Consider the following 18,817-nt stretch of genomic DNA (forward strand, 5'->3'; position numbering starts at 1 on the left):
TTTACATATATCACACATATATAGTTTTTGCATGTAAGATAAATTAATAAGGACTAGTGCAATCATTAAACTAATTAAACGTTATATATAAAGTAGTTCAACTTTTCAGTAAAGTGAGAATATTTAAAATATCAAAATGAATATTTTCCTCTATAAAAAACTAAAATTACATGAGGGTTTCTGTTTAGTAATCCCAGATATAGAAACCAGATCTTTTTGAGAAATTGTATTATTTGCCAATTTGACATGTGCATTTGCAAAAGGAAGAAAGACTACAATAATAAGAAAAACAGTGTTTGATGAATCCTGGCTCCTAGCTCTTAGCTCTGTAGCCTATAGCTGAAGTACTGTTGTGAGATGAACCCTTAAGAGGTCGCAGGTTGGGACATCATTTATAAAGCCTGTCTTAAGCCAATGGCTTCAATGTCACAGCATATCTGTAAATGAAAAATAGCTTTTGCATATTCAGGATGTTGTTAACACCAGTAATATGGAAACAATGTACGGAAAGATAAGGGACTGAGAGGTGAAAATTGATTATGTTTGTACTGTGATATCTGTACATAAATCATTTACGACATCGATGGAAAATATCACTGAGGTGAAAATCTCACATCGTAGACAGTTTAATTGATCATGGACATTCTACTTTTTTTCTGGAGTGTTTTTGCCCCGTCATGTGTCAGTATTTGTGTCAGTACTTATATGAAAGGTGGTTTTTGACAAAATTTCAGACAAAGATAGTATGAAAGAGAGAAATGTCATGAATTTGAACTATATGAAAATTTTTGGATGTCATGTGATTAAAAGTGGAAATGTCATGAGACAAACTATTTTTTATACTATTTAATGAAAGTGATTAATTATTGATTAGATTCAAGATTTTGATTTTAACTATTTTTTATCCCGTCATGTGATTAATGAATGACTAATTGAAAGTGGTATTTTATGAGACATTTTCACACTATCTTTAATCACTTTCATTAAAGTTTAAGACAACACATTTTTTCTCTCATCTTTTTCAGTTTTTCATCTGTCCCCTAAAAATAGAAATTTTTTCCTTAAAAATGGAAAATAAATATGTTTCAACTCAAACACCAACATAGAACATGGTTGAACATGGATTAAAATGATTATATCTATATTTTTTTAAGTTTAAAAACTAAAATATATTAAAGTTTGAAACATTGTTCAATTCTAATTTTACATCCAACTCAAACAAAACATTTAACACTTATTAAAAATTAAACATTTGCTTAATTACGTGAATCATTTATGTATTAAAAGAAATTAAAGTTTTTATACTAAAAGTTTTTTTTCTTATTATTATAATAATAATGAAATACCTTAATACTTATTCTACTCTTTAAGACAATAAAGAAGGGGAGTTAATGTATTGTCTTAAAGACATTGTGGTGCCTAACATAGATAAAGAAGTAAGCAAGGAAAAAGCAATAACTTGCATTTGTGGAAAGATATGCAAAAGGTATAAGGGGAGAGTCAACCTAGATTATTTGACTAACAAATTAGGAAAATGTATCTTTAATAACTTTTTTCTACAACTTTTTTATAATCGCTTATATGACAGTTTGTGATTGGTTCGTTTCAAATATACGAATCAATAAAATAGTGACACATAATCTATTGTCAAAAAGTTGTTAAAAAAAATTATTAAAATATCATGGTCCAACAAATTATTAGGTTAAGAAAGTCAAATTTTGATATAATATATGGATGATATAACATCAGCAAAATTTGAAGCAAATATATAATATATTATTTGATGTTCAACAACAAGAAAAAAAAAATGCATAAGATGGTCAATGGGTGGGTGACAAATAGAAGTGGAATTTCAAGTAGAGAAAGGAATTGTTCGAATGAAAAAAACAATTAGTGAACATTTTGAAAGAGACTTGAATAAGATAACGAATATAAAGTCAAATCGATGAAAGGTTGTATTGGAAAACAAAAATCAAGTAAAATTAGCTAGTAAAATCTGCACATAATTCTTTCAAGTACATGAAGACTATGTAAAATCATGTGAACTCTTCGGTAATGGAAGTGATAATGAAAGTGATTATGTGATGAAGATTAGGAATTATTATTGATTAGTTTCACAATTTTGATTTTAACTTTTAGCTTGTATTTTGGTTACATTGATGAATGACAGCAACATTTTGTTGGATATGATAATGTTAAGATAATTGATGAAAAAAATGTACATATTCAAACTTTTGCCAACGTACTTTTTTTTCATCGTGATATTTTAACAACTTTTTTACAACAAAACACGTGTTACCATTTTATTCGTTTGTTTGAATTTATTTTAAAAAAATATTTGAAATGGACCAATCACAAAATATCATACATGCGTTGTCAAAAAATTATAAAGAAAGTGTTGTTAAAGTTTTTCCTTTTTTCTTTATGAGAATTACCCTAAGGACATGCGTGATGGGTATAATCAAATAGTACACAGTGCAAATTATTATCATTACTTTGTTTTTGTTATTTATTTTTTTTGGATATGCCAAGAAAATATTATTACTTGAAGTACAAAGTGTACTTGAAGTGCAATAATATTACTGTTGAATACTTCAATATTATTATCATTACTGTCGTTGCTTCTCATCCCTATCGCTATCAACTTGCAAGAGAGAGAGAACTGAAGAACTTCCATTATTACTCTGCCTTCATCTTATATCTAGCATGCTTCAAAATATACTTCAATAAAACTTTAATTCAAAATAGTTAATATTCACATTTTGAGTGATATCTAACATATTTTCAACTTCGAGCTTTATGTTTTTCATTTGATTAGGATCATTAATAAAAACAAAAATGTTCCAACATGTCTTCTTTTCAATTTCACTGTATGAAAGCATCTAAGCCAAATTCGCCAATGGAGTTTTGATACGCTGTTTTATTCTGATGTTGTCGGGCTAAATCCAAAATAACTACGATTTAATTTTAGGACGATGATATTTTGACAATACTTTTTTATAATTTTTTTGACAACGGAATGCGTGTTATCATTTTATTGGTCTATTTGAATTTACATTTAAAAAATATTTAAAACGGACCAATCACAAACTGTCACGTATGCATTGTCAAAAAAGTTGTTAAAAGAAGTTTTTCCTTAATTTTAATAATACAGTAAATATATGATCATTCACTTCAATGACACATTTAGATCACAAAAATATTTTTTAAAACATTCACAAACATCGACGTAAAACCACTACTATCATCATTGTTGCCCTAGAAAAAGAAAAGAGAAAAATAAGGAAAAAGAAGTTAAGAATCATAATTTAAACAATTTTATGTCATATCCAACATAAAATTAAACTTTTATGTCAAATTGTACGTAAATATCAAATTTTGATAAAGATCGAATCTGTGATGTCTTTTTGAAATTGAATAATGTTGGATGGAACTTAGATAAATAATAAACAAAATATACGTACAAATAAACACTATTAGTTGGTGCCTATTCCATCAAATGGTTGAAGCAAATTAGTCTTTTACTAGTCAAGGTACATCATGTCTCTATCATTTTATTCTCATATCACATAATAATGCCAAATAAATTACTCAGTAAAAATAAAAATAAAATAAAATAAACCATAATGTTTTTAGATTTACAACATATCAAACATGAACAAAAGTATATATACGTAATACATATAAAAGCTAAAAAGTTGCTACACGATTTCCTCTTTTTTAATGTTTAAATGAATTTTCACAAACCACCTTTGTTACGTTATTTTTTATATTTATTTTGTTTTTTTGTATTTGATATTCTTTAATATAAACTTTTCTAGTGTATTGTCTTGCTAATACATGGGAACTATCATTAGTTATCTCGTGTTTTGTATAAGTTGTGCATGAATTATGTATTACACCATAAAGACACACGTAATTACAATGTAACGAATGGGAAGACATAGTTGCACATGGCTTGTCTCAATTATTAAAGTAAAACTTATATATACTTATATTAAGAGAAACATGTGATAATAAAAAAAATATTCATATATAATAATTTCTTTATCATTAAAATTTATGTAATTGACTTTTTTTTTTCTTATTCTATTTTTAACTCTTAATTTTTATTCTGTGAAGGTGATGATATAATGTTTTTAAACAAGTAAAGAAAAAAAAAATAGAAAGTAGTATGTATTAATTTATGTATGTAATTTGAGAAAAGAAATAGTTAATATAATTTACTAATTTTGTGATATTATATTTCACAGATATCTAATATCTTGCACTTTTTTTGTCTTTGTGGTGATGAATGAAGATGCAAAATAATAAGGTTGTTTGTCTTTATTATGTGGCAAAAGATGATTTGATTATTCGTTTGATAGCATGGCATAGGTGGCCCATAATCATGTGCTGCTGTCTCTTTTCTGCAACTTCATCTTCAAATACACAACAGAATTTGAATTCTCTCTTGATTTTTCTACGTTATCTTTGTCGTGATTTTAAAATACGAATATTAATTTTGATATTTTAAAATATATTATTTCCTTTTTAAAATATTAATATCAATATATTTTGAAAACACAAGATAAAGTTTAAAAGGAAAATGTTTCTTAACAATTCTTTTGACAACTGTTTATGTAATAATTTATGATTGATCCAGTGAAATATACGAATTAATAAAATAATAACGTATAATTTATTGATAAAAGTAATGATCCAATTAAAAAATTAAGTAAAAAACATGAACTCGTATATAACCTTTTCAGATATCATTCCTCTCATCGTCTTTGTCTTTTATATTACACTCTTCGTCTTGAAATGTATAATTAGATAATTTTAACTACGAATTTAAATTTTATATTCAATTTTTATATGTCAAATAGAAATGAGTGATACTAAAAAAATTTATTTATAAATTAGTTGTTTTAAAAGTTTCTTTTACACTAATCCATCCTTCTATTAAAGTAAAACCTCTATTTTATAGTGTTTTAATCCTCACCTTAGCTTTATATTCATCTGCCTTTTACCTAGCTACCACCTTTTTTTTATTTCACTGTATTAATATATAAAATATTGTTCTATTTTTCTATATAGATACTTCTTTCGAAACTTATTATATCAATTAATTATAATCATAATTAATATAATTATAACTTTTTTAATATCAATCGCTATTAATGACCGATATTTTACATCAATTTAATTGTAATCTATTTTAAAAATCATTTTACAATAGTTTTATAATCGTTGCTAAAATTTTAAAATAAACCATATAAATATACTGATCTTTAATTTAATAATATTGACGCATTCTTTAACACATTTTTTCAATACATAATTTTGTATTGGTTAAATTCAGAAGTAAGACTCTTATAACTTTGAAATATTTTTTAAAATTATTATTATAAAAAATGTATCTTAATAATATATATATATATATATATATATATATATATATATATATATATATAGATTATAGAAAAGAAATGCATGGTACTAACTTCTATGTTTCAACTAAATTATTGAAATGAAATGCTATAATAATTAAGGAAAGATTCAAATGGCAATGATTTGGTTTTATTTCAAAAAAGTGAGAAAGTATGAGAGAATAATACCAAAATATATAATGGATATGTAACAAAATAAAACAGTGACAGAAAGATGCCAAGGTTGTAGCAGCTATTAATTAGCTGCATAACAAGAGTTGAATTTTCTGGTTTGGAAGATTCGAGTCATCCATGGTAGACATTATGAATGCAGTCATATTCTAGGGCAAACAAAAACTTGGAACATGATTTAAAATTTTTACAAAGTTGTTGATTTTGATAATTTTCTGATAAAATTGCATTAAAATGGTGAAAAAAGTGAGTTTGTAATAGATAGAAGTTAAGGTATTAAAAAAGGTTTTGATGGAAAATGATGAAAAGGGTATATAATGTTTGGAATAGAATTGGCATATAAAGAGTTAATTTTGACAAGAGCCATGGAAATTGGCAATGGTACAGGATTCTACTGGTACAGGATTACACTGACATGCTCAATAATATATATAAGCCAATCAAACAAAATCTCTCAAATCAAATTATTACCTCCTTCAATCATTGACTTCCATATATCTATTATTCTTCCTATGGAAATCCTCTCAAATCAATATATATGCTCTTTTAATATACAACCCTTATTACAACACCATCAACTTATTCCATAAATATTTCTTTTATCATCATTACTCACATTTATATGCTATGATATGAGAATTAAACTTTTCCTACTTCAATATTTTTGCATGGTTTTCTCCCCATACAAAAAATAAAAAATCATGATAACTGGTCAAAATCTTTTTTATTTTTCCGGTGCAACATATTCTCATGTACATATCAATGAAAATTGATGGTTTTCTAGCTCGGGTTTATTTACTGCATCAGAGTTATTACATAAATAAACGAGGAACTAGAAATGTCAATTTTACATAAATCAGATAGCTGCAGATTAAGTTCTGAGGTGTCTAAGAACTCTTGTCAGCAGCTTTTACCAAAGAGGTGAAGTTCAACCTGAAAATAATCAGTCAACATGAACAAAGAGAATTAGACACTTGAACAAAATAACTTAAGAGTACAATATTAATAATGGAATATACCTGATAAGAGGCTTCTTCAGGGGTGCAGGTGCAGGAGGCACAGTTAACAATGGTGCTGTTAGCTCAGCAGACTTTTGCCAAAAGGAAGAGATAAAAAGAATAGTCAGAACCACAAATGCTACTTCATGCTAAAATAACTTTTTTGATATTTTCATAAACATGCTATGCTACTGTAATGACTCATCTAAAAATTATAAAAGAACCTATCAAATTCATGTGACATGTACCATATAACCTACATGGACTCTAGATAACCTCATCAAACATTTGTGTATATACATAACATTGAAAAAAAATGCAAGCAAATTCGCTCTACAACATAGTCATATAAAAGTGCAACAACCAAAGGCAGGAACTAGACATAGTGCATGCAGCTGTACTACAGAAGGCGGAATATGAAAACAAGTCTAAAAAATTGCAGTTACTATGCACATTGGACTGAGTTTTGAGCAACTTCAGTACAGGAAATGGAAGCAAATTAGGGAAGTCTGGCATTTACTATTTACAAATGTTGCATGTTCTATTGAAGAATCTAGCAATTTTTTTCAGAATTTAAGGTATAAAAAGAGGCCAACCTCAAGCTCCTCCGAGCCCTCATTGGAGCATAAACTAGTAGAGCAAGTAGTTTCCACACAAACAACTGGCTCTTCTGCCACTGCAGGCTTTAAGGCTAAAGATTCAGTAATGTTTTTCAAGCTCCCAGCAGTATCCTTGACTTGATTTCTATACTGAGTGTCATCTTCAAGCTCTTCAGGTTCTTCTGGAAAGGCTTGATGTGCATCATATGGCCCTGACATAATCTTTTCAATGGCTAGTTTTTCTTCTTCTTTAGAACTGGATATATCAGTAGCAGCAAGTATAGGGTTCACTGGTTGGTTGCTTGCCACAGATCCATTGGTCCCGCTATCCCCAGGAGGAATCTCCCCTGGAGATGTCAGACAAAGTTTCTTGCTCTTTTGTCCGTCAATACTATTGACTTCTGATTCATCCCATGTAATAGGAGTCATATCTTCATTAACTTCCCTGCTAGGGGGAGGTAAAGATACAGGGGACTTGGAATTCTTTGAACTATTATCCATGTCGTCCTCTGATCTCCTTCTCTTTTTCACATCATCCGCTCCAACAGCAACTCCTTTACCTCCTTGAGATTTTTCGGCTTGACCGTGACCAGAAGCCCTTAGTTTAGAACTTTGTTTATTTTCAGCAGTTACTTTTGATGGGCCTGAAGGCCGGACACCACCAGGGAATATGTAGGCAGGTATGTTCCGGCGTTTCACATGGGACACATGAATATCCATTCCAGGTTTCCATAGTGTGTAAGCATTGACAGAATGCTTGAATTCTTCAACAGTTAGCCTTATATCAAACTGTTCACCTTCATTCACTGGAACTCCTTGCTTACGCTGCAGACCCATGAAGTAACAGTGATGAAAAGGTCTAGACTTGTCTGAGAATTCACCAGGATGTGGATGACATTGAAGCATGCCATAAGTGTGCCTCTCAATCTAGAAGTTTTAAGAACAGCCCAATTAGTCGTATATGAATAGGAAACAGACTATACACAGTTGTATGCAACCCCTTGAGTAGAAGACAATGTTACTTAACAGTGTCATACCTTCAATGTTAATTGGCGGAGACGAGACTCAACCCAGCCTTTCCATTGTCTAAGGTCATCTGCATTCTCTGCAGTTATGTCTATCTGTAGATAATTCTTGTAAGATTCAAAAAAGGGATAAGGCTCAAAAAGAGCATTCCAGTCCGCCTTGCTAGCCTCCATAGCCTACCATTACCAGAAACATGAAACTTATGAGAGCCAAATACCATCATAAACAAACAAAAATATAATAAATCAAAAATTAATATTTAACAAAAATCAAAGCCCAAACATATTGATTCCCACCAGATACTGTTGCTTCCCCAGTAACGATATTCATTACATTTAAGAAAACTTCCACCAACCAACCAACTTCCAATCCTTATCCCATCTAACATGGATCCATAACCACTGCTTTTGTTAAAACTTGAATACTGGTAAAGAAACATAAACATATCCATTACCTATAAATGAAAAGTATAGGCAAACTTCCTAAACAATTTATTTAACCTTAGATATCAAGCATAACTGTCCCGCTGCCAAATCATCTGATCATGGAAAATCTAACATGAAGGCCCCATATGTCAAACCATATTGGGGCAATGGTGAAGTCCCCCTTACAGTTAATGGGATGAAACAGGTGAAAAACAATTTTGTGACAATTTATTTCAATTTCCAAACTTTATGTTTGTATACACTGAACTAGACTGCTTGGTTGAGATTTTTCCAGAACTTTCAAAGAAAACATTCTTAAAATCATGAAACCATACCTCACATATTTCACTCCCCCTCTGAAACTCATCTGACATAACACGTAATGTACTTGATGTCACATTGTAAGTAGAATTCATGCAAGGATAAGCAGGAGTAATTATAGGCATTAGATGATATCTATCCTTGGGATTTCTTCTAGGATCCCAAACAGGTAGTCCAAGAGATCCTTCTTCAATAGCGCAAAGCATGACTGGATTTGGCCATCGCCATTGAGTATACACCCGAAAGAAACGAGACACTAACATATTAGGTAGAGCATTAGGATATAACTGGCATATTCGAGCAACAAGCAATGCCAGATTTATACCACCAAGAAAACCAGCAACCTGCCCAAGAAATAGCAAAAGGATGAATAGGAAAATCAGCAGTGTGTCAAAAAACATAGTGAAAAAAATTTAGAACACCAAACAAGCCATCCTGTGTAATAATGTTATACATTTGAATAAACACCACGACGCTTTGCCCAAAACCTCATGCATCTCAATGTTGTACGAAAGGTCTGCATTTCAGAAACAGAATAAAATCAGTATGATAATAATGCCATAGAAAAGCTGAACACAAAAATCTATGGAAGTACAGACTTCATATCCACCACCTGAATATTCGGAACCAATCGCAAGACCTGATCAGTTACTCTACAACCATTAAGACTAAGAACAGTTTGCTCATCAACATTTTGTAATATTGATTCCTGTGATATATCTAAGTCCTGCACCAAAAAAAAAAAAAACATCATTACTAAATGGTAAACTAAAGGTAAGATACAATTAACAAAGATTCATAAAGCCTAAACAAAACACATATGGGGAAAGGAGATGTATCCACATCTGTTGAAGTTTAATTTTCAAAGGAACTAAGGGGCATTTGGTTTTAGTGAGAAAAAAAAAATCATTTTCAATTTCCTGTTTTCAAAAGTCTGCATAGGACATTGTTGAAAAAGAAAATAAAATTGTTTTCACTATTTCCTCAAACTTTTGAAAACAGGAAACAAAGTGAAAACAGGGTAGCATTTTTGTAATTAAAAGTAAAAAGTCTAAACAGGAAATGTTTTCTGCAAGTAAACAGCCCTTAAGGGTCTATTTTTGTCTGCTTTTGAAACATGTTTTAATTTCAAAAACAAAAGCAAACAAAAAACAATTAGAAGAGTAGTTTCTAAAAATTATTCTCAAAACTAATATTTCTATCTTCAGTTTTTAAAATAATAAATAAATAAATCATAATGTCTATATGTTGTTTTGGCCCTTTACTTCCAGCTTTCTATGACCCTCGTGTTCCTTGCACCCTCACATCTTTCCCTACGGCGCTCTGAATTATAGATTTTAAAAGTTGTTTTAGCTTTTAAAAACTGAAAAACAAAAACAACAATCAAGATACACCTAAATGTTCTATTAATGAGCCCAAAAATAAGTTGCTTCTCTAATACCAATCACTTGTGAAATATCTACTATAATCAAGTAAAGGTTCAGGGAGAAACGGAGGATACTATCAAAATGATATTTAAAACACCGGGACTCTCTCATATTTTGTGATCTTCTTCGATACAGAATGCTTTCAAATTGTCTAAAATTCTGGGAAGGAGATATGGAGAGAAAACATATACAGGAACAACAATTGTACCCAAAACAATATTATTTGTTTTTGCATAATATATAAATCACTTACTTCAGGAATAACCCACAAAGCTAATCTTGCATACAAGAGATCAACTGAAACACCATTAAACTTGAATTTCATCACAGGGACGTGAGCATCGGGCACAGGGTGCAATTCTGTTACTTCTTGCATTTCAGATAGCATTTTCCTCAGCTCACCAAAGAAGTCTTCCTGAGGCCAATTTAATAACAACTTTAGCTGATACAAGAATGACCTGGAAAAATTTCATGTACACAATAAAATGGCAAGAATTACAGACATCTCTGCTTGCATGTCTAGGTCCCACACAAAGAGTATCTATGTCAGCTCCAGGGCCATGCACCTACAGCATTTCGAGGGGAAATTTCAGTAAAACAAAAGTCACAAACAAAAAATGTTTCAATATATTGGATTGCATACTTTGAACTAAGTTTTGATCTTAATTTTCGTTGTTTCTCCTTACAACCCAGTACATTCTGCTTCAGGGATGGATTATATTTGCCCCCACAACCTCAGCAAATTTTCTCCTTACAACCCAATACACATTACCAACGTTTCAGAAACTAGCTGAAAAAAATCTCAATGGAACTGTGATGAAGTGTCTGTTTGCTGGTGTGGCATCTTTGGCAGGCATGTAATGCTAGAGACTTAGAATGAAATCTAAACAACTCTATCTTGTCTGTGACAGATTCTTGTTTTCACGTCATCATAGGTCAAAGGTAGTTGTTTTCTCTCCAAAGTTTCTATGCAACATAAAAAATAATGATTGTGAAATATATAGAAGGTTAACGATTGTTTCATGTTCCTTCAATTCACAGTCTCAGATGATTTTTCTAGAAAAGCTTTCTCCAGCAGGATGCTTGGATACAATAAAAATGCAACGCAGAAAGAGTACATTGTGTTTACGCACTAGTTAAAGAGACAGGAAGATAAGAATAGCTCCATACCCCTAACCGATAAGAGCCGAAGGTGAAAATCTTGGCATTTGCTTCTTGAACCAGTTGTTCGTTGAACCCCTTTCCTCGGCTGATGTTCTTGACCCAAATCTTCACAATCTAATTTATGTCACAACGGCACAATCAAAACAAAAATACTCACAAGGATGTCCACTACATTTCCAAGTACTTTTCTTTTTTGGGTGGACAAAAGTCAATGAAAAAAAACAGCATTAAACACAAAAACAAAACTCAACCTGGTCCAGCCTGCCAAGAACTTCTTCCCTACCAACAGCCTCTTCCTGACTCTCGTACAATCCAACACCTTGCAAGTACTGAACACCCAGAATCCATATTCAGCATTAAGTCATACTCCAAAAGCTCCAAAGCATACATATAGGAATTAAAAATAGGTGCAAACAGAACCTTCTCAAGTTCACGCGTCTTGATCAAATCATCCTCAGTTGGTCCAGCCAATGAAATAGGCTCAGTTATGCCTAATCTTTGTTGCCCATTATTCTGATCGCTCAATCCAGGGATCCCCATGAACAAACAGGGACAGTTTTTTTTTCCCTTTTTTTTTACTTTTAATAATATCTTTTTTGTTTCAACGATAGGGAGAGCGGCTGTGAGAGTTATCAGATATTGATGATATTTTTCAATTTTTTCCCAACAAAATCAAATAAAACAAGATGATAGAACTAGAAGAGGAAAAAATTAAAAAAGAAAAAGAAAAAACACTATAGCAACGCTGTGATAATTGTTGATTGTACACTATTTGGGGGAAATGTTCGAAGCAATGAACTTTGACCACAAAAACACGAAATAATAAAAGGGAAAGAAATTACAAAGCCACCCAAAAGCATTTCATTGCAAACGATAACCTAGACAGAGTACAAAGCTTCTACGGGACTTCAAATTTTGAAACCCTAAAGTACTAAATAAGAACCTAGCAATCGCGAGACCCAGATGAATCAGAACTGAAAAGGCTTCATCTTGATGAATTCTTGAGGGTGCACCACTTCCACCGGAGTCGAATTGAACCTCAAAACCTTCAATTGCAGAATATATATTGAATTATTACATATTTTATCATATTAATTAAAAAAGAATACATTTCAAAAAGATTAAAAAAAAAAATATCTGTACACAGGGAGAAATGCTTACAGATAGAAGGAGAAAGTCTGGATGTGGTTTGGGTAACAGCTTGTAGATGAACCACTTTGGACAATGACGAAGATACACGACAAATAAACCAATTCTACTAAGGCTTGTGTTGCTTGTAGTGTTATATATATATAATATCATACGGTAAAACATTTCCTCTGTAAAAGAAATATTTTTCCCTTTTACATAAAAAATATTTAATTTAGAATTTCTGTTTTTAAAGATTATCTAAGGTTCAGTCAAAGAAATAGTATGCTTTCTATCTTTATAACTCGATTTTCTAATTTAGAAATAATATGATTTTAATTTTCCAAACATCAACTAAATAAAATTTTATTTTATTATCTCAACCATTTATAAAACCAAAAATATACGTTTCAAAATTTTAAACAAAGTAATAAGCGGACCAGAATGACTAAAATTAAACTTTACACTCAAACATTTTATAAGATAACATATTTTACATTATGCAGTATAATTTATGAAGATAAAAGAAAATAAAAAAAAAAGAGTATGTATTAAATAATTGCTCTATTACTATTATACTTTTTTCCACTTTCAATAATTTAGAAAATGTTGGAAAATAAAAAATAATTGGAAATATGAGTTTTCAAATTTTTATTTATTTATACTTATTTCCTCTTTTTTATTTATATATTTTTTTCATTTTTACTTTTAAATAATTGTGATTTGAAATTAAAATAATTACTCCATCATTTTATCTTTTGAATATTTTTTAAACTTTTACATTTTTTATTTAACTGTTTTTTTTAGTTTAACATTTTTTAATTATAATAATTTTTTATAATAAAATTTTGAAAATTATTTACATTGTCTTTTATAATTATAGTAATTATAATTTTAATTCTTTTTCATCATAAGAAAAAGTAAACACATGTATGCATGTGTTTTTATTAATTTATATTTAATGTAAATTGATAAAAACATTCCTTAATTCGTTGGAAATTAAGAGATATGTTAATTTCTGTAATGGTAAAAAAGATATAATAAATATTGATATTTATTCTTTTCTTAAATCAATTTCATTTACCATCTATCTCTCTTTGAGATAAATGTAGGATCTATGTTTCCTTATCTTGTAGATATCAAATTTTTTCTCTCTATAACAACTTCTTTTTTATGCAGTCCTTAATTTGTAGGAATGTAATAAGTGGGCCAATTTAATCTTTAAGTTATAATATATAATATAATTAATGCCTAAGATAATCAATTTGACAAAATAAATAAATTTTTAAAATTACAATTTTTCAAAAAATATATTAGTAATTCTTAAAATGTCTCTTGTGTAATAATTATTTTGGTCTTTATTTTTGTTAGTTCTATTCAAAGTGGTTTTCAATTTTTTTATATTCAAAGTGGTCTAAATTTTTCTAATTTTTATTTCCTTTAAACATGAGCTATCAACAAATAATTGTTATATCATCTCATTTTTTTTCCAACATTTTCAATTTCATCTTTGTCACATAACTAGTCACCAAACTTCCCTCCCCCTATTGCGGTGTCGTAACACATCATCATCTTCTTTATCGTATCACTACCGCGAGATAACCAGCATCTTCTTCGAACAAGCTACAAATAGTGTATCTATATTCTCATGAGCAACCTGCTAAAAATCCTAAATCACACATCAGACTGCAAGAACCTCTATGGCCAGCCACCCAAATCAAAAGTAAAGCCACCAATAGCGCAATCATAAACCACCGCAGAAACCTCTATCAACCATCACTTCCTCGCATCACCAACAAAAGTCATGATGAAACCCTAACGACCCATTTTGTGTCTCATCCACACAAAGCTCCATTATGAGTTCAAACTTGCAAATCAGAAAACCAAACATATTGCAAATAAGACCCAACATTTCCACCACCTCAAATCGAATCAACCACGACAAGACACCATGTTCGTTCAACCACCATAAATTTGCACAACCATAAAATCCAACTCGTGAATCATCATTGGGATCAACCATGTAAACATCAAGAACCACGACCCTCATATCAGCCTCCTACAAACACAAACCCCAAATCACGAACTACAAAACCATAATTGTGAAATCTACTTTCACACTACCATAGAAAGTCAAATCGTGAGCCAAAAAACCTTAATTGTCATGGGAAAACATGTTAGAAAAAAAGAGTGTTACTCCCTTTATCACCCCATCTTCTCCCTTTACCTCTCCAAATTTTTCTAAATTCTAATCTTAATCTCATTTCACTTTCACTCTTTCTCTCCGAGACAAGTCCCCACCCTCACTTTTACTGTCTCTCTTTCTTTTCAATTTTCACTTTCACTTTAATGATAATAGTCGAGTCCTCTATTATTTTTAGGATAAATTCTTACTTTTTTTTTTCTTTTTATATTTATATATTTAATTTAACTAGTAAAGAATTCATTCTATGGGCTTGAAAGAGTAAAATATAATAGGTAAAGTTGATTTAGTTTAGCTAGCAAACAATTGAATCTATGTGCTTGAAAGAGTAAAATATAATAGGCAAAGTTGATAAGGAAGAGTAATGAAGAGATTGATGTTTCATAGATTTGGGAGCAAACACAATCTCTCTCTCTCTCTCTTTGTGTTGAAGAAGACACATGCATGGACCAACCATTTTTCCAACAATCCTTTCACTTTCGCACCAATCAAGGATTCTTCAACCGACTTACATTTTACTTTTCCTTCTTCTTACACACTATGCACTAAAAAAAAGAGTACATATTTTGCAGTTTCTCTACCTCTTATATACAGTAATTGCTAATAAACACTTTTCTCTTAATATTCTTTTAAAATACTAATTATTTAAAATATACTAATGATAAAACGTTTTTTACTGAAGAACATTCTGTATAACATTTATAGTAAATTCATTAATTAAAGAAATATCTATAATATAGTCTTATTTAAATTTTATATATTTTATCATAACTATAGATAATAATCACAGTAAATTTAATATATTGTATTGTTTACAATATTAGACCAAAATCACAGATTTTAAAAAATAAGAAGACAAAAAAAAGTGTAGAAATTGTAATTTTGCGTTGAATAAAAAGGTAAAAAGTAAATTTAATGTTTTAGAAACATAAAATATATTTAATATACTTTTTTTATAAGTATGAAAAGTAAGTAAAAAAAATATTTTTCAAAAAAGGATGTAAAATAATCCTATTCCGTAATCATGAAGAATTGAAAGATCCAACACGAACCATTGAACTGATCCTAATGATGCACTATCCCATGATGACTCCACCATCATAAAACTCAACAGATAAAAACAACTCTCAAAAACCCAAACTTATATGGCTATAATTACACCATAATTACAAGGACAAAGATGCAATTACAACATTGAAATTGAATGAATCCAAATTACCTGTCACTTTTACAATTAATAGATTAAACTCAGACAAATAATAATCAACACCAAAAAGAAAAAAAGAAAAAAAGTCTTATTGAAATGACCAATCACAAATCCACAATGTTACATTTCTCTACCCAACCCAACATCATGTCTTTGTCTTTCCGCAATTTGAGGCAATTTGGCAGCCAAATACTCCCAAAAACGCGTCCTTATCTGAGCTGTATAACGCCCATTTCTTCCCAAACGGCAAAAGAATCCATTAATAATAGAATAATGTTCTAACTTCCATTTTTTTTCAGATAATTCTTCTTTTGCATGTGCATTCCACATAATCTCTATCACAAGTATATGTATCAATCATATATGCAAGATTTTTTGAGAGAAACCGGAGAAGTGAGCTTCTTGGGATCCAAAGTGATGGAACATTTAATGGTTTTGTAGTACTTAGGCTTCACCAATTTCCCAAGCACATAAGCCCTTGATCGTAGCACGAATTTTAGGTTCAATGGCACAGGCACTGTGGGCATACCCGTTGTGCTACTTAGGCTAGCACCACTTCCATACAGAGGGATTTTGTTACCCATCACTGCTACACTCACCAACCTTTGGCTCCTCCTAGACTGATAAAACTTCTTCATCTACAACAACAACAAAAACCAGTTCCAACGTTAGAAAAAGTGAAACACCAGATATGTCTGTGTTGTGTTGTTTGGTTTTCATGAATCTTACATCGCCTGAAGCAATTACGATGTCTGAATAGGAGAGTTCCACGGGTGTGGCTGTGACATGGACCCCGAAAAACGTGCCTGTGTTTCGGTATGTGAATTTCAAAGTGGAATTCATTGTGATCATATCGGTGGTCACACCAGTTGCATCTGAACCAGCTTGTACTCTGAGATCATCAAACTTTATGCTCTGCAAAAATAGAAATCATCATAGAGTAGACCCACTTCAGATTTCATCCTAATAACATCAAATTAATCGACACCTACTTCACTTTTCACTCCAAAAATGACATATCGAACTAGAACTTGGCCCACTTTCGATTTCGCTTTAAACACGCGAAATTGATCGACACACAGTTCATATTTCATTCTAAGATTGAAAAATTGACCAATGCCACCTTCAGATTTCGTCCCAAAACTTCAAAATTGATCATGAACATGCTCGTATAAATCATTCTAAAATAATAAAAATCACTACGTACCAAGATCCAGTTCAGTTTTCATTGTAAAGTTAAAAGATTGATCTACTCCAGATTCATTCTAAAAACACGAAATCGATCAAGACCCGCTTCATGTTTCATTCTAAAATTTTCCAGACCCATTAAAGATTTCGTTCCAAAATTCAAAAACTGGGAACACCCAGTTCATATTTCATCCTAAAATCGCGAAATTGACCACGCCCTCTTCATATTTCGTACTAAAATTGAAAAAGCATTTAAGTCCCAGTTCATATTCCTCTCTAAAATGAAAACTTGACCACGACCCATCTCAGACTCCATGCTGAATACTCAAACCCGATCAAGACCCACCTCACCATTCACCCTGAAAAGCTCAAGCAAAGGATCAAAACCAAAAACACAGAAGCAAAGACAGAACGGAAATAGACCTTGACGGAGATCTTGGGCTTCATGGGTCTACTAGCCCCCCAGAGGATGAGTGAGAAGAGGGAGAAGAGAAGCAGGAAACCAACAACAAAGGCGAGAAAGTAGCAGCGACGAGAGAGCCCATTGCGGCGATCATCACCTTGAAGAAGGCCTTCCTCTTCAATGACATCGATTTGCTTCCAGGGCTTGAGACTGTGGCTGTGATCCTTCTTGGAGAAGCGCGTGGAGGAGGATTGGCGCGAGTGAGGAGGAGAGGCAACTGGGCTCAGAACAGGGGTGGAATGAAACGAAGTAGTGGCGGTCTTCTCGCCGTCGTGGGAGTCCCTGGACGGACTCTGGACGTAGTAGAGAGGGCGGCGAGGAGGGGAGCGCGTGGGGGAGGACGCGGCGAGGCTTGTTACCTCAGAGTCTGTTTTCGCGTGCATCTTCTTTCTATGTGTTCGGTGTTCTTGTTGTTGCTGTCAGAAAATGAAAAAAATTGAAAGTGTTGTGTTCTATGTGTTTTGTTTATTGACTACTATGAATCGAGTGAGATGACGAAGATATTCTTCTTGGAAGGTCTCTTTTATTATTATATTCTTTACAAATAATAAATACCTAGATTAGTAAAAATTAAAAAATGATTAAGAGTTATGTGAGTATATTAAAAGTAATTATAACGAAAAAAAAAAGAATTCAGCATTCCAATAAAAAAAGACTAATTTTTTTAAAATAATACTTAATACATCTTTCATCTTAAAACATCATTCTCTTAATTTTTTCTAGAGCTGTTTGTTATAAATTATTCTATATTATTCTATATATAAATAAAAATAATAATTAATTTATAACTACTGAAAAAAAGACAGAGATGATTTAAAGCAGTATTTTTCTTAAATTTGTATTGATTAAATATTTCTAAACGGTAAAAGATTACTGTTTGGAACACCAGGGAGTAATATTTTGAGATAACCAATTGAAGAATGTAAAAAAAATTACGTAAAAATAGTTCTTCATAATTCTTTAATAGGCAGCACAGGTCAATATTTTTTAATATCATTAAAAGTTAGACATAAATTTTTACGTGTTTCAATTAAAGAAACATTTTTTTTATAAATTCCACCTAAT

General features: G+C 31.0%; 2 protein-coding genes across 2 annotated transcripts; both read right to left on the minus strand.

Moving 5' to 3' along the window:
• Window positions 1-6,302: 6,302 nt before the first annotated feature.
• Window positions 6,303-12,849, minus strand: LOC106771760 (nuclear poly(A) polymerase 1). The gene is made up of 13 exons (XM_014657759.2): window positions 12,725-12,849; window positions 11,984-12,609; window positions 11,815-11,892; window positions 11,570-11,677; window positions 10,903-10,965; window positions 10,653-10,814; window positions 9,586-9,699; window positions 9,427-9,489; window positions 8,987-9,316; window positions 8,238-8,402; window positions 7,198-8,127; window positions 6,623-6,693; window positions 6,303-6,536 (listed from the first exon to the last, which is right to left on the minus strand). The coding sequence occupies exons 2-13, from the start codon at window positions 12,101-12,103 to the stop codon at window positions 6,491-6,493; spliced, it is 2,250 nt and encodes a 749-aa protein (XP_014513245.1). The 5' UTR covers window positions 12,104-12,609; window positions 12,725-12,849; the 3' UTR covers window positions 6,303-6,490.
• A 3,177-nt stretch (window positions 12,850-16,026) lies between these two features.
• LOC106769195 lies at window positions 16,027-18,238 on the minus strand. The gene is made up of 3 exons (XM_014654746.2): window positions 17,713-18,238; window positions 16,831-17,016; window positions 16,027-16,739 (listed from the first exon to the last, which is right to left on the minus strand). The coding sequence occupies exons 1-3, from the start codon at window positions 18,133-18,135 to the stop codon at window positions 16,455-16,457; spliced, it is 894 nt and encodes a 297-aa protein (XP_014510232.1). The 5' UTR covers window positions 18,136-18,238; the 3' UTR covers window positions 16,027-16,454.
• Between the last annotated feature and the right edge of the window lie 579 nt (window positions 18,239-18,817).

The sequence above is a fragment of the Vigna radiata genome, chromosome 1 (assembly GCF_000741045.1).
Source record: "Vigna radiata var. radiata cultivar VC1973A chromosome 1, Vradiata_ver6, whole genome shotgun sequence".
Classification (NCBI taxonomy): domain Eukaryota; kingdom Viridiplantae; phylum Streptophyta; class Magnoliopsida; order Fabales; family Fabaceae; genus Vigna; species Vigna radiata.